This window comes from Armigeres subalbatus, chromosome 3 (genome assembly GCF_024139115.2).
Source record: "Armigeres subalbatus isolate Guangzhou_Male chromosome 3, GZ_Asu_2, whole genome shotgun sequence".
Lineage (NCBI taxonomy): Eukaryota > Metazoa > Arthropoda > Insecta > Diptera > Culicidae > Armigeres > Armigeres subalbatus.
This window is the reverse complement of record NC_085141.1, coordinates 275,643,578-275,668,842: the sequence shown is the minus strand read 5'-3', so window position 1 is coordinate 275,668,842 and position 25,265 is coordinate 275,643,578. Positions and strand designations below refer to the sequence as shown.

General features: G+C 38.7%; 1 protein-coding gene across 2 annotated transcripts in view; it reads left to right on the top strand.

Annotated features, from left to right (window-relative positions):
- The first annotated feature begins 14,188 nt into the window (after window positions 1-14,188).
- LOC134224528 (sodium/potassium/calcium exchanger 3-like) overlaps window positions 14,189-25,265 on the top strand; it is a 63,059-nt gene continuing 51,982 nt past the window's right edge. The window contains exons 1-2 of one of the 2 annotated variants that reach the window (XM_062703904.1): window positions 14,204-14,229; window positions 14,489-14,793. In XM_062703904.1, the coding sequence (XP_062559888.1) occupies window positions 14,685-14,793 (109 nt within the window). In that variant the 5' untranslated portion in view covers window positions 14,204-14,229; window positions 14,489-14,684. Of the gene's footprint in view, window positions 14,794-25,265 lie in introns of both variants that reach the window. The other variant, XM_062703903.1, reaches the window with a different exon arrangement.

Sequence of the window (25,265 nt, the reverse complement as noted above, 5' to 3'; positions counted from 1 at the left end):
AAGGAGGGCCCCACACTGGAGAGATGCTTTTACTATAAGATTCTCCGTGTGAAATTTCAAGAGATAACTGGGTGAATTTGAATTTGAATTTGAATCTGTGTTTGATGATGATCTAACCGATAAAAACGTAGTAGTGGATATCAGAATCGATGATTTTGCGAAGCCATTTGTTCATAAACCATACACAAAAAATGTATGCAGAAACATCCAAAAACAGTAATTTGCAGTTGGACGGCACATCTTAAGATCAAGAACCATGATACTCATTCAGTTCTTGTAGAATTAAATACAGAATGTTATGCTGAAAACCGCGAGAAGATTGGAGTTTATTACGCAAAGATATTAGCATTTTACTAGAGGGTTGTTGGGGTGAATTTATTTCTTTTCAAAGGTAAAAGAAACGAAATTTGCTCAAACCCCACTCCAGAGAAATGCTAATAACTTAGCCGGGCAAACTCTAATCTTCTCGCGGTTTTCTGCATAACATTCTGTATTTAATTCTCCAAGATCTGAATGAGTATCATAGTTCTTCATCGTAAGTTGTGTAGTCCAGCTGCAATTTACTGTTTTTTGATGTTTCTGCATACATTTTTGCATAAAAGCTTCCGACGAGTTTAGCACCGCCCAAACGTTGACCGATTTGGCTGAAATTTTGTCCAGAGCATCAGGGCATCGAATAGAACAGAATAAGAGGACGGCCCATCAAATTAAATTGAAACAAGTTTTTCCCATTCTAATTTGAGCCACCTTACCATACACTGTTACTTTTAAACACAGAGAGATCGTAGCTGCTCATTTAGACACATTAGAGGCAAGAGGAATTCTTGAGAAAGTAGAGTATGCAGAATGGGCTTCTCCGATAGTAGTCGTAGTTAAGTCGAGTAAAAATGACTTTAGAATTTGCATGGATGGTTCGAAAACAGTAAACCCTCACATTATCACACATCACTACCCTCTTCCGATTATAGAAGAGCAGATAACGAATAAGAGCAGAGCTAAAAGATTCGCTCTTATCGATTTGAGAGGAGCTTATCAGCAACTTGATGTATCGGAAGCTTCAAAGAAGTTGATGCTAATAAACACTCATAAAGGAAAAAAAGAAAATTAGGGTTTCTTACCCCATTCCCGGCCTAACATGCGTACGACTGCATTATTTAATTGATATTTATGACAGGAAGCAACTTTTTCTGAAATTTGTAGGCTGTATAATACTGCATTGGGGTTCACTTCTGCTTAAAAAATAGCTATTCGTGCTAAATATCGTTCAAAGAAGCTTTTATTTGAATTAAAAGAACGAGGTGCAGCACTCATTTCAGTCATAGCGATTCCCAATCCGGCATACAAAAAAACCAGTTCCCGGCCTAAGCAAAATTTCACTCAATCTCTCAACATTTTACTCTCATTCTCTCTCGGGACGGTAGAAAATGCGATGTAAACAAAAATATGCACGTTCCACGACAACAAGATGCCAGATGGTATTATTCATAATCATTTTTATTTGGTTGAGAAGATATATAAACTCATCCAAATTTCTTCCAAATACTTTAAAACAATATTTATTTCACCTTTTAAAATCGAGAGAACTATAAATAACATGATAACGTCAACATATTAGACAATTTTCCTATTAACGATGAAGGATAATTTTATAATCCTGGCCTTTTGGCAGCACGGTGCGGCTAGAAGTTCTTGGGCCGAGGTGAATTTTTGTTCGGTTTGTGAATACATTTTAAAATGTATTCTAGTATGTTTAAATAAGTTCTAGTGAAACGAACAAATAAGAATAATTGAAGTGCAGGTGTTTAGAATTAAGATGTGGTGATTAACAGCTTCAAGCAATGGTTGTATCGAGCACTGTGACGATTTTCAGGTAGGTGTTTATTCGATAATACCGTTTTGTAAAAGTGGAAAGAATCACTTCGGCTCAGTGGTGTGGCATCGGAGAGTGAAATTTTGAATTCTACATTTTTATTTTCTACAATTGAATCAATTAGGAGTAAAACAAGTGATAGAAAAATATTGAGTATTGTGAAAAATAAATGGGAGACTTTTTTAAAATTATCAACCATAAACCTACGACTTCCAAACAGTTTAAATCATTAGTTTTCTGTGCAGTGAGCCGGGAACCGGGTCCATAGGCCCAAGTAGTGATTTACCCTATTTAGCTCTTTTTTAGTGGAATGTTTTCACTGTCATAAGACGAGTTTAGTACAATTCCATTTAATTCCACCACCTCGTGGAATTGCAAGACAAGATTCCACCACCTTGAGATGCAAAAAAGCTTTTGAAAGTAGCAAACAAGCCATTTGTTGTGCTCAAATCCTCACGCATTTCGATCCTAAGCCTATTGCTGTGACATGCGATGCAAGTGATGATAGTGATGATATTTCGGGTATATTGAGCCAAACAGTGAACAATAGGGGAAAACCCGTATTTTTTGTATCACGTCGATTATCAAACGCTGAAAAATGTACCCAATACTTCACAGAGAGACGTTAGCGATTGTATTTGCAATGGAAAATTTCATGAATACGTGCTAGGACAAACAGTATCTATAGTATATAGTTACGGATCACAAACCTTTATTAGGAATATTTAATAATAAAAAGGGAGGACCATCCGTGATTACTAATAGACTTCACAGATATTTTCTACGACTCTCTATTTTCGATTTTAGAATTTTGCAAAAAGAGGAGAAAATCATGCAGCAGATTGCATATTAAGATTACATTTAGACCAAGATATGAATACTGCCGACTTAGAAGAAAGTCAGCGGAGTTTATTTAGTCAATTAAATCATCTGGTTGACGATCGCAAAGTAAATCTTAATCCCAAGATAATCGAAGAAAACTCCATTGGAGATCCTGTTTTATCTAAAGTTTTAACTCTCTTGAAAAACGGATGACCAAGCCACGTGGAAGACAAACTTTTAAAACATTTTTATGCAAAAAAGCATGAACTTGATATTCGAAGATTTGTTGAACGGTGAAAATGAAGGTGTATTAAGGAGCAGGATGGACATAGTCGGCGACGGTCAAGCTGTGGAACCACTAACGCTGGACGAGGTTAGGAAGGCTCTTAACGAGCTGAAAAAAATAAAGCTTCTGGGAAGGACGAGATCCCGGTCGAGCTTCTCAAACACGAGAGTGAGCAGCTGCATCAATCAATCCACCACATTATCCAGAAAATATGGGAGGAAGAAGAACTGCCTGCCGGCTGGTTGGATGGACTCATATGCCCAATCTATAAGAAAGGGTACAGACGAACATGGTCTTCCGGCGAAACTGATTAGACTGATACGTGCAACACTGGATGGCTCAAAATCAAGTATTCAAATCGCAGACGAAGTGTCAACCTCGTTTGTGACCTTAGGCGGATTGAAGCAGAGTGATGCACTTTCGAATTTATTGTTCAACATTGCACTTGAGGGAGCTATTAGGAGATCTGGCGTGCAGAGGAATGACACTATCGTCACACGGTCCAATATGGTCCTGGGCTTTGCGGACAACATCGACCTTATTGGAATCGATCGCAGAGCAGTAGTGAAGGCTTTTGTCCTACTGAAGAGGGAGACGGCGAGGATAGGCTTAACCAATTACTCTACCAAGACAAAGTACATGGTGGCAGGTAGAGATAGGGGAAGCCCTAGTGGTGTTATTATTATTATTATTATTATTATTTTATTATTAACTTTCAACTGACTTCTAGAGTCTTATTGAAATAATTTCTTAATACTAAACACTAATACATAACATCAACGAGTACATTCATAAACAGTGCAATTTAAATGAGCTATATAACAGTGTCCATAGACAAAATTATTACAGTTAAATATTCAACAACATCACACTTGAACTTCCTGTTAAAGCATACAATTCAATTAGGTGTGTTTGGGTTTCCAAAAAGTACGTCGATTTTCAAATTCCCTGAACTTTACATTTCTCGGCCAAGTTGACGGGTTCATGGCCAAGGGCTTCAACTTCTTATCTAACACAATCTTGAAAGATATGTAATCTTGCTCATGCAATCTTTGTTTCGATACAAGCCTACGTACCCTAATATTACTACTATCAACAATATTCAAACAGGAACACACTAGTCTTTCTACATCGGTTTCTTTTGCTGCACGGTCAATATTCGTAACAAAGAGAGAAAATGTATCATCGAAATCAGATTGGGCCAAATCACTGTTGTCACTCATAGATTCATTCCCATTTTTAGTCCCATTTAACAAATTACTAAAATGCACTGAAGTTGAAACAGGTGTTGAGTGGTGTCCATTGTCCGGGGTTGGCTGTAGCTGTGTGTTTTGAGTTGCCATCGCAGCGAGCGTGTAGATGATATTGTCCACCTTTTCTTTGAGTTCTTCAATTTCGGTTTCACAAGTCGTTTGATGTTTACAGGAAGTCTCAATATCTTCTTCACGGATGATCTCATTAGAACTGTTGGCATCACGAACAGTACAAAAATCCAGCAAACATTGGTCGCACATCCACAGGACGTTTTTAGAGAAAAGCGCGCTCACTGTTGTCTCCGACAGACCAACGCATGTAGCGTGATATCGCTTGGCACATGCTCCCTCACATATTGTGTAGCGCTCGTTATTTCGATCAATGGTGCACGAACACTTGTTGCACTGCATTGTTGCGATCCTGATCACTCTCTATATGATGAAATGGTGGCTTGCAGGTAGAGCGATGATAGAGTTTCTACGCACAAATATTTCAACGGAATTTGACGGACTTCCCACTAGCGAATCGCAATGAAATTGAACAGCACAGTAGATCAGAACAGCATCCAGATATAGAAGTTATAGATAATATTTAACGATCAAGCAGCAACAATTTACAATTCAAAATTAGCGGAGCAGTTTCAATCGAACAACCACAAAGAGCGACACAACGTTAACGTGTTGGTGCAGAGGTAGTGCTTGATGGGGATGTGTTTGAAGTTATTGAAGAATTTGTTTATCCTGGAACGCTTGTGGCATGTGTCAACGTTTTCCGTGAAGTGAAAAGACATATTGCTGCTGCGAATAGGGCCTTTTACGGATTACGTAAACAGCTTAGGTCCCGCAACATGCAGACGGAAACGAAATGTGCTCTATACAAAACTCTGATTCTACCAGTGCACAGTGGTACCCCGAGCAAAGTCTGAAAACATAATGAGAGCATATAGAAAACACATTTTGATTTCGACATCAAATTGAAATCATAATTTGTTTTCAAATGTGAATCATCATGATTTTTTACATGTTTTGATCTCATTTTGCTGTAGATTTCTAAGCTGTATGATCTGACATCAAACTGTGTACTTATTTTGTTATCGGAACCAATATCAAATTTAGTTTTCGATTTGCTCTCATCGACAGCAGGAATAGTTTTCGATTTGATGTCACAGTAAGATTTTTCTGCTATACATTTTGTTATTTTAACCGTTAAAACGACCAAAAAGATATCAAATTAAGTAATCATATTCGGCGATTTCACAACATCAAAATAAGTTATCGTTTTGCTCTCAAGCTTTGCTCGGGACAGGAAGCAACCAAAGTAGTAATAGCTTTTTAAAGCCGAAAGTAGCAGATAGGAAGAAACTTTGTTCTACAAGGTTGTTTCCAATGGTAAGGGCCTTTTTGGAGTTTTGATAAAAACTAGGGTGGACCACATTAAAAATAAATAGAAAATATAACTTTTTTATTTGCAAATATATAGGTATACATTGTTCCGAAAAGTTGTAGCTCAGCTAGTTTCCAAACATTTTGCTAAAAAAATGTTTTCTAGCTCTTAAATTGACCGATTTAGAGCAATTTTCCCAAGTTGACTTAGGGTGACCCAGTTTTTTTGCTCTAACTTTTTTGTTTCAAATTTCTCAGCAATGTGGTGTTCAGACAACTTTTAGAGCTTTGCAAGGCGCACATTTTCATGTACTTACCTATTTGATATCTTATGCGGTTATGTCAAAAGTTATTCAGGTTTTTCATCGAGAAAAAGGTTTTTTTTTAAATGGCTGTAACTATGATTAGCGCAAACATTTTTTTAATCTGTATCTGTATATATAATCATATTCATTTATAATAATGGATATGTTTCAATCGATTTTTTAGAAATACGCCTTGCCAACGAAATTTTGGGATCTGAGGATAATAAGAGACGATTGAAAACATACGTTAGGTTGACGATTCGATTGAATTTTCTGGCATGTCTTTCTCGGTATTTTCTAACACATTTATTGCGGGTCTCTTGTGCCTCTTCGCTACACATTCCTATTGGTAATATCATGTGTTTCATGATAGTGGCTCCGTGCACCAATATCTTGTGCACGGTTGGGGAAAGTGGGTACCATTCATAGAGTTTGAGATACAATCCATGAGTTTCTTCCGTGTAAATCTTGAATGCAGCTATGTTCACTTCGTTTTTGCTATTTATCACACAGAGGATCGTGTAGAACCGTTCGGGAAGGTTTCTATCCAACCCTGTTATAAGTGATCCCGCTCCCCTAAGCTGTTTTGCGATTCCAACCTCGTGATCCTTCACCGCAGTATTTGTTTTGCTCACTCGTCATGTTGGTTTATCCAAAACAAGCCTATTTCCAAAATTGTATGTTTGTCATATTTTCTATTTTATTAAAAAAATCATGTACCTGAATGCAACTTTCAACAAAAGTTCCATACTGCGAATGTATGCGTGAAGAGGAGACATACCATATTTGTATTTTCAGGATCATCTGAATCTTCCTCCATCTTACGATCGTTGAGTTTCTTACCTGATCGACCACATATATAACAAGCTTGAGAATGTGTACCGGTTACATCATTCACCACTTTCGTATCAATCATTGAAAAATATAGTTTCGGTTCAACGGAAACGTTGGCTTCATCTAATTGACAGACTGTCGGAATGAGTTTGGCTATTTGACTTTTCATCGAATCAACCTCTTTTTTCGTAAGTTCTGCTGATTCCTAGGCGAATATTAGCGAAAATGATTTCATCCGCATCTTGTTCAGCTCCTTTGGCCAACAAACGAAGAGGGACCAATGAAAAAATAAACAAATGTGAATCATTATATTCACGGATCTCATTATCTTCTAATAACTCCTGAAAAACTTGCTTATAACGCGAGTGATTACTACTCCCATCGCAGCTCCATTTGAATATCAACTACAAAGTTTGGGAAGAATGTAGCTTTTCATATTGCTCAAGTGCTATACTACTTAATAATCGGCTCGTAGTATGATCAATAAGTTCTTGAAGAGAAACTTCCGCAACAGACGATGAAATTGATATTCCCATAATATATAATGTATAACTGAAATATATATACAAATACAGAATATACCAGAATCAAAATACCTGATGGATAGCATTTTTTTTAGCTTCAAGAATTTTATTGTAAGCTGGATACATATCAGCTCCATTTTGTAGGGTACTAAGCCGTATATCAGTGTACTGTGCTTTTGAAAAATCATTCTTGCATATAAATGCTAGGGCCTCTTCAGGTGAATAAGATTTTATACACCTATTAACATCAACTTCTGCACTATTCGAAACATCCGGATTTTCGCAATATATTCTATCACATTCTTCGCGTTCTTCATTCCTAGAAGATTTTTTTTAGTATTTATTTTACTTGTCTGATTAGTAAATATCATACCTGCCGTTTTCGCACTAGATGCAGCGGCTAATAACAATTCTTCTGCCGAGAATTTTTCACTCATCTCGCGTGATCTGTTCTGCTTCGTCCTGCAACTGGATTCTGAGAACGGTTTTCTCGGTCGTCCTTTGGGGTTTTCCGCCTTTTCCAGAACATTAAAGAACATCTTTCGCTTCATCCAATTAGCATTCGTGACTTCAAATCGAGATCGGTGTCGATTACATGCATTTCTTTCAGATGCATTTCTTCCACAGCATACCAAATTTTGAAACAAATCTGTGTAGTTTCCGCTTCACTTCGCTCGTGTCCACTTTTATGCTACGATTTTTTTTCAAAACATATTCCAAAACTTCTTCTTTTGTACCACCCCGCATCAGAATCCGCACAAGCTCCGCAAAAGTAAATTGTACTCCTGATTTTATAATAGAATTATTCAATTATTCAATACATGAACAATTTTTACAAATGACGTTACTTACGTCGACACATTTCGAAAGATCCTTTTATATTCAGCTCTCTTTATGCTTCAAGCGAAGTACAATATTGAGTTCTTCCGATTTCAAGAAAGCGAAGGTACATGAAGAAACTACCGTAACGTCTTCCGCGCGAAAATGCGAATGCCACTATATAAATCGTTTTTCGTATTTTAAGAAAAATGTTCAAAACCGACTGCTTCAGAGCTAGCTCCAGCGAATTTTGATCCACTTGCTTGAATCATTTGACAAGATCTGTTTAGTTTTTCCGACATATTTACATGAGCACATCTAGCTTACTTGGATTTCGAAACAAAGTCAACTGAATATATAAGAATATCATAGCACGGTGCTATGCGGAAATAAGCAGTGATACTGCTTTTCTGGAATCAAAGCCAGACATAAACCTTTTTGGATCGATTCAAAATTTTCTTCATAACTTAACATAACATAACTTCATAACGCAATAGCTGATCGTAATTAAACTCAATAGTGATGTACTATGCTTTGCCTCTTGTCAAACTGTCAAAAGCAACTTGTTTAGAGAAAATAAGATGGTAACTAGTTTAACGTTAAGAAAATTATTTTGAGCTTTTTAGTGGAATGTCTGCACCTGGGACGGGACTTGCAAAGAGGAAAAAATGTAACTTCATCTGCAACCAGCAAGCGCTGTCACGAATTGTCAGATGCAACCAGCACCTTTTTGTGTAAAAGTATTGGTATCCCTCAAAAAGTATTCCGAATGATTTTGTTTTACGAGTACTTTTTCACTTTGAAAAGTATTCTAGAAAAGCCAGACAGCTTAATATTGAACTGTTATGAATACGTGTTTTATTTCCGATAGGAAAATCTTTATAAAAATAAGTTTACAAATCCGTAAATCACAAACACTTTTATTGTGCTCAGAAGATTCTACCCGGGATTTAGGTGAAACACTCAAGGAAACAGTTGAGAATCGATGATCAACTGTGATGAAAAGAAGAACAAGTGTCAAAACAAGGAGAAAGAAGCCGTCTTTGCAGGTCTCGTCTCAGGTCTGCACTTGTCATAATACGAGTTTGTACCTTCCCATTTAATTCCACCACTTGATCACAGAGAAACAGACGTCTCACTTAGAACAAAATCATCGTCACGGAAACATAGCCGCCCAATGCTAAAATCACTGTGTGTGGCCAAGCGGCAACCAGATGGCGGTAGTGCGCAAACCCCTAGCAGCATACATGTCCCACGTGGGTTACTGCAACTCATATGTGACCAGATGCAATCACAATGAAGTTGATGAAACCATTTTTGTCTAATTCGTGCTGCTCGTGACGTCGAACACAAGCAAAATAGATGCAAGCGCCATCGGTGGCCGATTGACCACCTACAAAAAATTAAATCCACCATTGAAAAGGTAAATGATGGAATGTGGGTTGAGTGAGACGTCTGTTTCTCTGTGACTTGATTATACATTGACAGATATGTATTCTGACCTCAACAGTAAGGTCGTCTTCAGTGTCTCGTACTTGACTCGAAGAAGCGTTCGCAAGCTACTAAAATAGATATATGGTTTGAAATATAACTAAAACAATAATTAAAATACACATGAGCACTTTTTAGTATGATAAATTTGAATTATTGTACTTTCTTTTTATAAATGAATATGATTATATGAACAAAATGTTCCTTTGACACGGCATATTATGCTATGTAAAAAATAGGACAAAGTATGTTATAAAATCAGAAAAATTCATGATATGAGAGAAATATCGGTGAAATTTTGCAAAAAAATACATAAGTTGAACTATTTTTAAACATTTTTCGCGCAAGAACCCCCGTGGTTTAAATACATGAAAACGCAGCATAAGCCAAGCAGAAATGTGCCATGAATACAGATTAAAAAAATGTTTGCGCTAATCATAGTTACAGCCATTTAAAAAAAACCTTTTTCTCGATGAAAAACCTGAATAACTTTTGAACCGCATAAGATATCAAATAGCTAAGTTCATGAAAATGTGGGCCTTGCAAAGCACTAAAAGTCGTCTGAACATCACATTGCTGAGAAATTTGAAACAAAAAAGTTAGGGCAAAAAAACTGTTTTTTTTTAGGGTCACCCTAAGTCAACTTGGGATAATTGCTCTAAATCGGTCAATTTAAGAGCTAGAGAAACATTTTTTTAGCAAAATGTTTGGAAACTAGCTGAGCTTCAACTTTTCGGAACAATGTATATATTTGCAAATAAAAAAGTTACATGTTCTATTTATTTTTAATGTGGTCCACCCTAGTTTTTATCAAAACTCCAAAAAGGCCCTTACCATTAGAAACAACTTTGTAGAACATAGTTTCTTTCTATCTCTGCTACTTTTGGCTTTAAAAAGTTATTACCATTTTGTTTGCTTCCTGGACCACTGTGCAGTGGCCCTTCATGGACATGAATCATGGACGTTAAAAGAGGCAGACCGGAGAGCTTTCGGGGTTTTCGAGCGAAAAGTGCTGCGTACAATACCCGGAGGGAAACTAGAAAATGGCGTGTGGCGCAGACGCATGAATCATGAGCTGTATCAAGTATCCAGCTTTTTATCCTGTCCAGCTATAATTTTTGAATCACCCCTTTTGACATTAGCGTTGTCCACTATAAATTTGCCTAGCATAGATCAAAGTATGCTGTACTATGATGAAAAATGTTTGTTTACAATGAAACTTCAAAAGTTTCCATTATCGCTCAAAAGATCCAACATTCAATTATCAAACTGTTCCTCTCAATTATTTTTTTTCTATACCTTAAATTTTCTAATCATTTTAGGTTCGGTGGAAATGGTCCTTCGAGAAAGCTTCAATCCTACGCCTAATGTGGGACGGAATATGTGAGACACAACCGTACGGCGGAATTCAAATTTTATTCGTCCACATTCGAAGCATATGAAAAGAGCACGATGCTTCAGACATTCTGAATATCCCTCACAACGTTCTGTATTTCAATGAATTCAGGGGTTCGAGAACTTTATTTGGGAATATCAGGTATGGGAAAAATCGGTTCATTTAGCGTTAATCTTTCACTCACCTCTACACACAATCGCAAATTAGACAAACGTACACGAGCCCTTCCAATATTTTCGATTTCGATTATCTACCGTTTGGCTTCAGTTAGGAACGAATCGTGCCAAAAACAAACAGACAAAATTCATCACCGAATCTTTCCCACAGATAGCAAATGATGCATAGCCGAGTATTTGTTTACATTCGGTTCGTAAACGAATGAAATCGCAATTGAGTGGTGAGTGAGGATTCGGCAGAAAGATTCAGCCCGCAAAACGAATCATTGAGTCTAAATTGAATCAATCTTCTGAGTCCAACTCAGTATTTTGTGCTGCACTCACTACACATCGGGTTATTGTCATCTCTCGATTGCTTTTCGCACTATCTTTGGTTTCACTTATTCCTGCTGGGGAGGCACTCAGTAGGTATGAATCGTTTGTTGGTTCGCTGTTATGTTTAGTAGCATTCATTTTGCAATCGTGTGTTCGCTGATGGATAGGGATTTTAAATCTGCGTGGTTCGTGTGAGTGAGTGAGTTTTCCCATAGCTGGGGAATATGACTTTTGATGAAGTAGGACAAAGTATTCGTAAAATTAGTGTGGTCCACTCGATATCTTCGTGGTGTCAATCGAAAGAGCCAAAGACTCTCCCTTATATCAGATTCAGACTTTTCGAAATTATCACCAGAGCATTACGGTGGAGCGCAATATTCACGAGTAGTTTAGAGTCAATGATACATATATTTGAGGGACTGTTCGTATGGCTAATATAGGCCTATAATATATAACTATCTTCATTGACGCACTGATTGATCTAGCAGATGCACTGACGAAGATTCATGGAGAGTTGGAGTGATATAAAACCTCCATTCGTAGGCTTCCAAATAATGACAAATTCATCACAATCATTGACAGCAAAGAACATAGTCCTTGCCGATTAAATTAAGGAACCGTAGAGCACAAAAGACTTGGGTTCCTGCCGCACCAAAGTAAATCATTGCGAACATCAAATTCGTACAATTTTCCTATCTCGTAACGCCAGACTCGCTAGAATGGAAAAAATATATAATAGTTGTAGCCCCAAATTACGTTACCGTGATTTGTCAACATTCCCATTAGTGAAAATTTATGACAGATAACAAAACAATCCAAAATCAAAGTCTACTGCGATGCTCCTACAAACTTCTGTACACAGCATCTGTCATGTTTGAATCACCCCCTTTTCAGTTTATGGCTAGCGTAAAAAGCTGGATACAAAGAAGAAAATATTGTGAATCGTATAAAATACGGCAGACTTCAGTGAGCTGGTCACTTAGTGCGAATGTCGGAAGAAAGAATAGCGAAAACAATATTCAACAGAGAACCAGATAGGGGCCGGCGACTTCATGGAAGGCCACGGACACGCTGGCTGCACACGGTGGAATCGGACCTGAACGTTCGGAGAAACTGGAGGAACATCGCCCAAGATTGACGATTATGGAGCTCTACAATACGCCAGGCATAGGTGTATCGACGCTGTAGCCAACCAGGTAGGTATTAATAGGAAGCGCTTGAAATCCACAATTGCTCCCTTTCCCTTGATACCAAGCTATTGAGCGAATTTAGGTATTCCTGAAATCACTCGGTATCTAGGAGTCATCTCTGCGGTACACACTGCGTAGCTGGCTGGCCATATGATACGAAAAATGACGGAATGCAGAAACCGCCATTTTTCAGGATGCTTTCAAGTATTGCCTATGGAAGTATGAGATTAGATTAGAGATTAGTAAGATTTAAAGTAATTAATTGTGGAAAAGCCATCAGCATCCGAGTACCAACCTCCACCGCGGTTAGCTCTCTTTTTTGCAAATTGAATATCTTTCGGATGCTTGATTTGTCCAATCTCCACATGTGCTTTACTGTTGTATATCCACAGTCAAGCGAGTGCACATTGTTTATTAAACGAGAGGATCGCACTCCATGCCCACCAGCAACGGGCTGGGCGGGATGGTATAGAATGAGAATCAGTCGCTTTAAAGGGTAAAATCAGCAGTGATTCAAATCGTTCGGGGCTGTCAGTTTGAATATGAATCTGAAACATTCATTTTCCCAGCAGCTGTTCTAGATTCATTTTTTATACCAGTCAAATGTCAAAAAAATAAAACTGGTATAACGCTCCGTTCTATGTTCTGCAGATTTGAACCACGATTGAATCACGAGATTCAAATATTTTCCAATTGTTTTGGTGTATGAATGCGTCATTTTATCTACGGATCAATCCACTTTGCAATTATGGCGCCTTTCTTGGCGCCAACATGATGATTTAATTTAATTGAAAATTTGAAAAACATGAATAGAACACTGCTGGGGAAACCAGCGGGTTTGTTCTATTTGGCTCCAGATTCAAACTAGAATAGTGGTCGAAAATTTGGAATGAAACTGAATCACTCCTGATTTCACTCTAACGTAAGGCAATCAAACTCATCAAATGCTTTAGCCAAGCGAGCCTTTGGCACAGCAGCATAATTTACTGCTTAGAAGATCAATTTTCCAAAAAATGTTCGAAAGTTTTTTTTGCGGCTCGAATATTTCAGGGATTTTATTCTTTTGTTTGAATTCCAGAGTGTGTCATCTTTACTAAATCAGTAAATACTAATGTCCAACAATTTTTCATCCCATGGAAAATTAATGGAATCACACCATTCTTTTAATAATAATACTAAAAGTGATTGCAAAGTTGACGTAACCACACGGAAGGAGGGCGCCTAAAGCCCATACTAATCTAGCTACGTATTTTTTCGATGAACCACCGCCTGATATCCAATCGCTGTGGATTGATTTCTGTCACCGTTCGGGCAATTCGGTTGAAAATATAAATCTGTGCCGCCTTAAGCACATGGATGATCGATAACGAACAGATAACGGACAATGTTGATGGTCATGGAAGGCTTCTGTTGAGGCAGGCAGGTAGGTAGCATTTCGGAACTGCTCGAATTCTGCTGTCCCGTTTTGGTAACCGATATAACACTTCGACAAGCCCCGATAAATTCAGTTCAGTATTCTGTCAAAATTCGGTCCGGTAAGGTCTTCGGATACTCAAGACGCTCGGGTCGGTCGTTTGGGAGTGGTTGACGGTCTTCTAAGTTTTGGAAGAATAAAAAAAATCTGAATAACAGTGAAGCAGTTGTGTTGTTGAAATAAAACGGAGCACATTTCTAGTGAAATCGAAGATATTGATGAGTGTGCTTCATCTAACTTAAAAGTCAGATGAAGAAACACCGGACTCAATTGGAAAACTGGCGTCGTTTTATTTATCCATGCATTGTGCGATGCTGATATATTGTAAATACATGCGAATTCGTTCATAGTGTTCGAGATACTATCGTAAATATTGACCATTGCTACACTTTGGGATCAACGTCTGTCGTCAAAATATGTTAATGACCGGATCATCTTCATATAAACCGGCAGTTAAATACTTGTTGGCTGTAGTGTTGTTGAATGTGTAGAGAAGATCTGAAGTCCTAATTGTGATTAAGCAACTGTACCCTTTGAGAGTCAAGTATGAAGTTTCTCTGCAAACAGTTAGCATGTGTAATAGTAATATTATGTTCGTTCATGAGTGCTACCCAGAGTGCGGTGTTTTACGTGCATCCAAATGAAAATTCAACTGGTGAGTTTAGTTTGAGGTGACTGCAGAGAAAAGTCAAGGTTCTTGATACTGTAACAATGTGTTATTAGAGCAGCAACGTCCAAGTAAACCTTACATCACTTGAATTGTTAGAATGTCTGTGCTTGTGTCTAAATTGGAACTGGGACATTGCCGCCTCGCAGCTTAGTGTTCATTCAGCACTTCCACAGTTATTAATTGCGAGGTTTCTCAGCCAAGTTGCCATTTCTGCACTCGTATATCATGAGGCTAACACGACGATACTTTTATGCCAAGGCAAGTCGAGACATTTTCCAAACCGAAAATTGCCTAAGCCGGCACCGGGAATCGAACTCAGTTACCCTCAGCATGGTCTTGCTTTGTAGCTGCGCATCGTATCGCACGACTAAGGAGGGTTCACAGAAAAAGTGCTTCTGCAGTGTCAAGCTCAATCTAAAAAAACTGAAAATACAGCATTTGAGACTATGATCTATGAACGATGTCTTTTTAAAATTATAATAACGAGTGCCAGAAGATCCATACTTCCCGCTATAAGAAGGAACATAACGAACTGAGAAAACTAACCGATGGCATTTTCAATTGTTCAGTAAGAGATTCCTGCAACAGTTTCTTAGACATTATACTGTAACTGATATTGGACCTAAGCTGATGCATTCATAAAAGTAACAAACCAATAAACCGAGGATTGTAGAGCAAAATAATTTGTTTTTTGGTGCCTTTTTTCAACAGTAAGCACGCTTGATAACAAAAATTAGCAGACAAATTGACATACAAACTGTTTAAAAAAATATGACTAAAGCAGAAGCAATGACTCAACTAAAAGCAAATCTTCGTTAAGAAATAGCCAATTGCTGATTCATTAGCACAAACTACATGATTATTCTGTTTATCAAACTTTTATGGTAAGCAGGAAAGGTGAAGTGGCTGGCATAGAGACAGTGTCATATCAGCTGGCGAAAGGAATTATCGAAAAATTCGTATGTGTTGCTTTACAGTTCAAAAACAAATTTACATATCGACATTTAAAAAGCTCTTGTGCAATTTAGAAAATTGATGTCTGTTAAGTAAAATAACGTTAGAACCCAATTTTAAAAACAGCATCACACCATCAGGGGTACAAATCTTCAAAACCAAGCAACAAACAACAACGAAATATCTTTATTTTTGCTACGTCGTAGCCAGCTTGAAAAAATGATTATGAATTGTGATCAATACCTTTCAACATCATTTATTGACATTTGTGCGAGATGAGGGCTAAGACGGTCATCGTGGCAGCCATTTGTGGACTCTGTCTCGATTGCCCTTATCAAATCTAGTTTGAGTGCTTTTTATTGTGTGTTATAAGGTTTCTCATGCATTTTCAAGATTTATGAATTATTTGATGTGCAATAAATTTAATAAATTTTGTCTCAATTAATACAAGTGTTCATTTTCCTAATATTTATAAGAGCTGCTTGATATATCGCAATTTGTAATAGGAAGCTGACTTTAAAAGAATAAAAAATAAATCGTAAATCGTAAAAAATTGAATTAATTCCAATCATTGTGTTTTCTGTGGCTTACGATAAGCCTTCTGGTTATTGCAAAGAGTTACTTCTTTCTTATTCCACAACATAATTAAAATTAGCTCTTCGACCTTCAGGTTTCAGGTACGACCAAATTATATTGAATCTGAAAAATTAGGCTTGTAAGGTCATTCCACTGACGCTCTTGAAAGAAATACGATTGATGAAAAAAAATCTGTAGAACCATACTACATGAAATTCATATTGTGCAACAAGTTCGATACTTTGTCGAACAAATGATCAAGAATTCGAATTCATTCTAAATGCATAAATATGTATAGGGTAGAATACGGCTTTGGCAGGGTGCGACATTTGTTGGCACCCTCAACAATATTTGCGTTTTCCAGCAAACATACACTATTTATGAACATAAATTTGATTCAATCACACAATTTCAAGTCTTCGCTTTCATTTCAATAAGTTGTTTGTGTAAAAGCAGCAAGATTTGACGAATAAATCACCGAAACAAATTTGCGCCTACGAAATCCTTGCCATTATTGCATCGCCCAAGAAAGCAGCAGACGAAAAGCAAACTGTTACTTACTTTTTGGATCGCCTGTTTCTTCTCTTTATCGTGTATGATACGACAAATTAGGTACGTAAACTACTTTTTACACTTTATTACCACTTGATTATCACCACAAATAGCAAATTTATCCAATATTTGCTCTATGTTTCACTAAATAAAATTGGGACTGTTCGTTTTCTTTGGCAGCAGCGCACTTCGGAATAGAGCGAGAGAATGTGTTTGTGAGCATATCGAACACACGCTAAAAAAATACCACGAACAATTCCATGTGATTTGATTTTAGCAAAACTACGAACAAAATATCCGGCGTTGGCATTTATTTTAAAAAAGTGTTAGAATACAAATGCTTCTATTCAGATTTTTACTCAGACCATGAATTATATCAAAAGTGATAGCCACACCGTAGTATTTTAAGCCTTATGTGGCTGACAGAACCGTTTTCCTTTTGCAACTTTAATACTTTCCAAGCTCATCAAAAAATCATAACCATTCCCGTTCCTACATAGCGCATTTCAACCATAAATAATTGCCTACTTTTAGGGTATTATCAATTATTCGACTGTGAAACGTAGTGTACGAATGAGCTGGCTCCAGCTCAATCTTATGTATATAGATTTGGTTTTACATAGTTTACGTCGTTATACACAACCCCCATGATTATTTTGATGAAACAAACATATCATGTAAGGACCTTCAAATCTAAGGACCTTAAAGAGCAAGTTGTATATTTGAAACTGGTTGATAGACTTTTGCTTACGCGTGAAGACTCTAAGGCATTACAAAAGACAAAAGATGTAAATCTTGGCAGCGGACGAAAAGTATGTAAGTTCCCTTCTCCAAAATGGCCAACATTATTCAAATAGGTTAAAAATGGTAAAAGTTTTGAAATTGTCAATATCTGGGTACACGGGTACCCTATCTGCCATTCACGTCTGTTTTTTGTTGGCCGCATAAGGGGTAAAATTTGTTTTACAATGTGTTTAAATGTTTTTGCGTATCTTCCACGTGACATATGTAAAATTGATGCCAAGGCTAAAATTCATGTTTTGTTTTAAGCCAGTTTTGATAATTAATAAAATTTCTTCCAAAATTGAGTGAAGCGAGATGAGCGTGCGGCCGATTATTATGAATGAATTTTACTACTAGAGGATATAAACAACCAGCATCTGGCACCAATACATTACTAGTTTTCTACTTCCATGTCTAGTTGCTGAAGGGAGCAAAATCATTGCTGATAATAGAAATTGCTATGCCAATAGAAGAAACGTTGACCTGTTACTTTATATTAAATTTACTAAGTTTGTGGTAAAAGATATTATATTAAGTGAACACCAATCATCAAAGGAAGAGCATACGAATGTATACCAGTTGAACTATACCTGTGTTTTAGTGTAATTATTAATTATTTTATCATTCAATTTGGCGAATGTCTTAGACTGCCAAGAATAGGTATTTTCCCCTATATAAGTATGGAAAACAAAAATATTCTATATTGGATTTCGCCTTGGACAAAAATGGACAAAAATAACTCCACTTGGTTCCCTGGAAAATTATAGATCAGAAGAGTAATGTTTGATCTATTATTTGGCGCACACATCAGGGGTTATTAGTAAGCAATTTGATGAATATAAGAAAAAGCAATATCTCAATTCCCAGCATCTTGCAGTATACAGAGCTCACATTACAAGATTCTCAAATTTGAGGTATTTTTGATGATTGTTTGTAACTCCGATCAAAAATGCGGGTGATTTCTCGTGTCAAATCTCTTTCCTTTCAAAATTTTATTTAACCTTCTTCGGATATTAGAAAAAACTTACGAATAAGATGTTGGGGTCATATTGACCCAGAAATGTAAATGCTTATAAAACAGTCAAATTATAACCGAATTGCAAAGTTTATATACCGTTCGAAAGATAAACTCATCAATTTTGTGGCTATGTGGTGATATGCTGGTTCTGGAGACAATGGCCACCGGGAAACGACTTCCACGGGGACCTTATCGGTCATATAAGGGGAACATAAAAATCGCTCCATATATGCCATTCGATCGCTAATTCTTCATAGATTCTCTTAAAACGATAATGTATGGTCCATGAGAGGGCTTCCGATGAAAGTGGCCACTCCTGGTACATGCAAGGTTCCCCCGGGGAACCCGCAGGAAGGGACATTTCCGTTTTAGCACCAAAATATACCGTGTGGCGGCTCTGTCGTCATGATTTTCCACAAAATATATGATAATGCGCTTGAAATCGCTAAGTGACCACATTGGCCACTCTTGGAGCCTATGAGGTGCCCCCGTGGAACCCGTAAAAGGGGACATTTCCGTTTTAACACCAAAATATGTCGTGCGATAGCTCTTTCGTCATGATTTTCCACAAAATAGATGATTATGTGCTCGAAATCGATAATTGACCACATTGGCCATTCTTGGAACCTATGAGGTGCCCTTAGGGAACCCGTAGAAAGGAATATTTCCGTTTAAACTCCAAAATATGCCATGCGGTGGCTCATTCGTCATGATTTTCCACAAAATAGATGATTATGCGGTCGAAATCGATAATTGGCCACATTGGCCACTCTTGGAGCCTATGAGGTGCCCTCGGGAAACCCGTAAAAGGGGACATTTCCGTTTTAACACCAAAATATGTCGTGTGGCGGCTCTTTTATCATGATTTTCCACCAAACAGATGGTCATGCGCTTGAAATCGATAAATGATCACATTGGCCATTCCTTGTACATGCAAGGTGCCCCCGGGGAACCCGCAGGAGAGGACATTTCCGTTCTGGCACCAAAATGTGCGGTGCTGCGGCTCTTTCATCATGATTTTCCACCAAATAGATGATTATGCGCTCGAAATCGATAAGTGACCACATTGGCCACTCCTGGTACATGCAAGGTGCCCTCGGGGAATCCGTAAAAGAGGACATTTCCGTTTTAACACCAAAATATGCCGTGCGGCAGCTCTTTCGTCATGATTTTCCACAAAATAGATGATTATGCGCTTGAAATCGATAAGTGACCACATTGGCCACTCTTGGAACCAATGAGATGCCCACGGGGAACCCGTAGATGGTGACATTTCCGTTTTTATACCGAAATGAATAAGTGACCACATTTTCCATTTTGGAACCTATGAAGTACCGCCGTGGAGCTCATAGAAGAGGACATTTCCGTTCTTACTCTCACTCTTACTTAGGGCCTATGCCCACGTAGCGTGTTTTCAAGCTGCGTGCACGCCGCGTCCACACAAGGTATCCGGCATCAAAAATCACTTTTCTGGCACTTATGCTCATCCGATTGGCTTGCAATAAGTTGCGTTCAGCAGAAAGTTTTAGAATGCAAATAAACAAATATGAAAAATAAGAGCTATCTACCTATTAGTGTTATATTTGACTTTTCTTATATATTTCTCAACCCTTTTGAACGAACGATAAAGGCACCATCACCACTAGGTAGATTAATCTTGTTTTTTTTTCTATCAAATAGGTCATTCATTCTGAACTTAATATCTACAACCTACAGGGTACCCGCAGGAGTCTCACAGAAGGAGAGATTTTTTTTATATCGAAATGTTGCGTTTTCATATCATTGTCCACGGCGATCGGTGAAAACCTCAAACTTCTATGAGTCGATATTGAAGGGACCATCGACTAATGGTAATATCGAGATGCAGAATAGAAAATCCTTGGAGAGCTGTTCGAAGGAATCATCACAGTAGCCCAGAAACTATTTTTTAATTTGACTCAGTATACTCAATTTCAAATGAAGAACAATTTCAAGCGCATAACCAACTTTTTGAAGACTTGTGGCCAGAGTATACAATGATAGACGAACATAGAGCTGCCGCAAGCGGCACAGTACATTTGATATAACCATGAAAATGTCCTCTCCTATGGGTTCGCAGGGCATCTCAAAGGTTCCAAGAGTAGACAATATCACTAATCAGCTCCAAGCACATGACCATCTGTTTGATAGAAAATAACAAAGAAAGAGCCACCGCATGGCATATTTTGGTGATAAAATGAAAATGTACTCTACTATGGGCTCCCGGGGGCACCTCATAGGTTCTAAGGGTGGACAATATGTCAATAATCGATTTCGAGGGCACCTATTTGGAGGAAAATCACGATTAAAGAGCCGCCGCATGACATATGTTGGTGTAAAAATCGAAATGCCATCTTCTACGTGTTCTCCGAGGGAGCCTCATAGGTTTCAAATGTAGCCAATGTGGTCACTTATCGATTTCGAGCGCACGTCCATCTGTTCGATGGGAAAACACCAAAAGAGCGCACGGCTTATATTGGTGTAAAAATAGAAATGTCCCCTTCTACGGGTTCCATGGGGCCCCCTCATAGGTTCCAGGCGTTGCCAATGTGGTCACTTATCGATTTCAAGCGCATAATCATCTATTTTGTGGAAAATCATGACAAAAGAGCCGCCGCACGGCATATTTTGGTGCTAAAACGGAAATATCCCCTCCTGCGGGTTCCCCGGGGCGCCTTGCATGTACCAGGAGTGGCCAATGTGGTCTTTCATCGATTTCAAGCGCATTATTATCTATTTTGTGGAAAATCATGACGACAGAGCCGCCGCACGGTATATTTTGGAGCTACAACGGAAATGTCCCCTCCTGCGGATTCCCCGGGGGCACCTTGCATGTACCAGGAGTGGCCAATGTGGTCACTTATCGATTTCAAATGCATAACCATTAGATTGGTGGAAAATCATGACAAAAGAGCCGCCGCACGTCATATTTTGGTGCTAAAACGGAAATGTCCCCTCCTGCGGGTTCCCCGGGGCGCCTTGCATGCACTAGGAGTGGCCAATTTGGCCATTTATCGATTTCAAGCGCATAACCATCTGTATGGTGGAAAATGATGACAAAAGAGCCGCCGCACGGCATATTTTGGTGCTAAAACGGAAATGTCCCCTCCTGCGGGTTCCCCGGGGGCACCTTGCATGTACCAGGAGTGGCCAATGTGGTCTTTTATCGATTTCAAGCGCATTATCATCTATTTGGTGGAGAATCATGACGACAGAGCCGCCGCACGGTATATTTTGGTGCTGCAACGGAAATGTCCCCTCCTGCGGATTCCCCGGGGGCACCTAGCATGTACCAGGAGTGGCCAATGTGGTCTTTTATCGATTTCAAGCGCATTATCATCTATTTGGTGGAGAATCATGACGACAGAGCCGCCGCACGGTATATTTTGGTGCTAAAACGGAAATGTCCCCTCCTGCGGGTTCCCCGGGGGCACCTTGCATGTACCAGGAGTGGCCAATGTGGTCTTTCATCGATTTCAAGCGCATTATCATCTATTTTGTGGAAAATCATGACGACAGAGCCGCCGCACGGTATATTTTGGAGCTACAACGGAAATGTCCCCTCCTGCGGATTCCCCGAGGGCACCTTGCATGTACCAGGAGTGGCCAATGTGGTCACTTATCGATTTCAAGCGCATAACCATCTGATTGGTGGAAAATCATGACAAAAGAGCCGCCGCACGGCATATTTTGGTGCTAAAACGGGAATGTACCCTCCTGCGGGTTCCCCGGGGGCACCTTGCATGTACCAGGAGTGGCCAATGTGGTCTTTTATCGATTTCAAGCGCATTATCATCTATTTTGTGGAAAATCATGACGACAGAGCCGCCGCACGGTATATTTTGGTGCTAAAACGGAAATGTCCCCTCCTGCGGGTTCCCCGGGGGCACCTTGCATGTACCAGGAGTGGCCACTTTCGTCGGAAGCCCTCTCATGGACCATACATTACCGTTTTAAGAGAATATATGAAGAATTAGCGATTGAATGGCATATATGGAGCGATTTTTATGCTCCCCTTATATGACCGACAAGGTCCCCGTGGAAGTCGTTTCCCGGTGGCCATTGTCTCCAGAACCAGCATATTACCACATAGCCACAAAATTGATGAGTTTATCTTTCGAACGGTATATAAACTTTGTAAATCGGTCATAATTTGACTGTTTTATAAGCATTTACATTTCTGGGTCAATATGACCCCAACATCTTATTCGTAACTTTTTTTGTGGGGTCGTTCCTGTTGCACCTTAAAATACTTTTTTCGTGTCAGATGCTTCATTTCCACAAAATATTAAAAGTCAAGAAATTTCAGAACGATCGGATTATCAGGTAAAAAGATATTCTACTTTGAAGTTTCGTTTTGGGTCATATTGACCCCAACATCTTACTAAGGTTAATTCCATGTAAATAAGTGGCACATGAGAATAAACGTCAAATCTAAACAATTACAATCTCATCTCTTTCAATCGAAATACATTCAAATGATTGAAATTAGCTTCACTCCTTGGGAATCTTGTCAACTGATTTTGTTCCCATGTGTTTCCAAATTACTCGCGAAAATAAAAAAATAACCTGCATAGGTAGCCCCACACCTTGGGAAAATTTTCCGCTGGATTTAAGTCCCCGTGTGTTTTAAATGAGTCCAGAATGTGGTTTTTCTGTGTCGACTTTCCGTCAGTCCCACCCCTTTGCAATAAAGGCTACCTCACACCTCGGGGAAATTTTCCGCCGGATTTTGAATGGGGCTGGGATTTTCATTTTCCGTGCCCAAATCCCGAAAACATCGCTTATGTAAAAATACATGGAGAAAAAATCCGCGAAACGAATTCCCGAGGTGTGAGGCTAGCGGGATTTTGATACCTTTAAAGGCCACCTTACACCTCGGGAAAATTTTCCGCCGGATTTTGATCCCCGTGTATTTTAAATGGGGCCGGGATTTTGATTTTCCGTGCCCAAATCTACCTTAAGGTAGCCTCACACCTCGGGAATTTGGTCCGCGGATTTTTCCCCATGCATTTTTGCATATGCGATGTTTTCGGGATTTGGGCAAGGAAAATCAAAATCCCGGCCCCATTTAATCGGCGGAAAATTTTCCCGAGGTGTAAGGCAGCCTTTAAGGTAGCTTCAGTATTTCATCCATTTGTTGGCGGATGCGCGCAACCGTCGAATCTGTGTGGTCCAAACTTGGCCGGAGCGAATTGTTATGATAGCAGCTCTCCGTGGGTGCGTGTGGTCGCCACGGAGGTTTGACCAGAAGAGACCGAGTCATGGCTTGCTGCGCACTGATCGACATGTAAAAACAAAGCAGGCTCATCACGTATGTAAACACTCAGTTTGAATGTAAACATGTGACGTCACTGCTATCTTCGCACAAGCTGGACCGAGAGAACATGCATCACATTCGAAGTGTCATTTTTCTTACGAGCCTACCTTGTTTTCTGTATACCGTGGCTGAGGTGTTAATGTATAATCACACCCTGATGGTAACTTACTCAAATCCCACAGAATCCATTCGGAATATGACGGCAATGACAACAAAGTTTTTCAAATGTTATTAAAATAATTGACATCCGTGTATCTGACGAAATTTAAAGTTGGAAACCCTCTTGATTTGAAACGAGCAAATCATGTAGACTTTTGTACCAAAGTGCTGTTGGAACGACAAGCGTAAGGAGACCCCTGATTCTTTGTGTTTTTTTTATATTTCAATGGGAATATTGGCTGTCATAATAGTCGCCTTAGCTCTCACCTTGCGTTTTTGAGGGAACAAATCTCAAATATTTAGTAATAAAAAATTTGAAAATTATTTTTATGCGTGATGTAGCGCAGCAAAAGTAGTTTCCATTGGTTGCTGTGCCTTGCTTTTAGGTTATGTGCTTCTGAAAGCATGAGCTTGTTTTAAAGTTGGTACGGATTTTGTACAACGTTGTGCGGTACGAACTTTGTTTTGTACAACATTGGCTTCGTTTTCAGGAATTTATTTTAAATCGGTTCGGTCGGAGTAAATCTGGCACCTTACTCATTTAGCAAAGTATCAAGCCGCCAACCCTGCCCATGATTTCATAGTTGACGTAACAACCAACACCATCGATGTTGGGAAAACGCATTTTTATAAATTTTACCCGAATCATCATATCAATCAACAAAATACATGAACTAATCTGGCCAAAAGGACAATATTAGTAGTTATTTTAAGGCCGCGGGGAATTAATTATTATTCCTTTGATTGAAGTGGTCAAAATATGCATACGACAGTTTATGCGATCAAACAAACGTTTTGTGAAATGTTTGTTCCCATAACATGGCGTAAAAACCAGGCTACTATGTGTGGCTATATAGCGCTAAAGAATTAGAATTGTAGTTAGTTCCAACGATTTATTGATTGAAGAAGGGAAATCTTTTGAAAAGTTCGAGTTTCCGGGAAAAGTTTTTCGGATAGCTCTTTCCGTGAAAATTAAAATTATGTGGTAAAGATAAAATTATGTGTGGAAGAGTTCGTGTTGCCGTCAGTACCGTACAGGGTTTTTTGCACTATTATAGCATTAGAATGGTTCTGTAA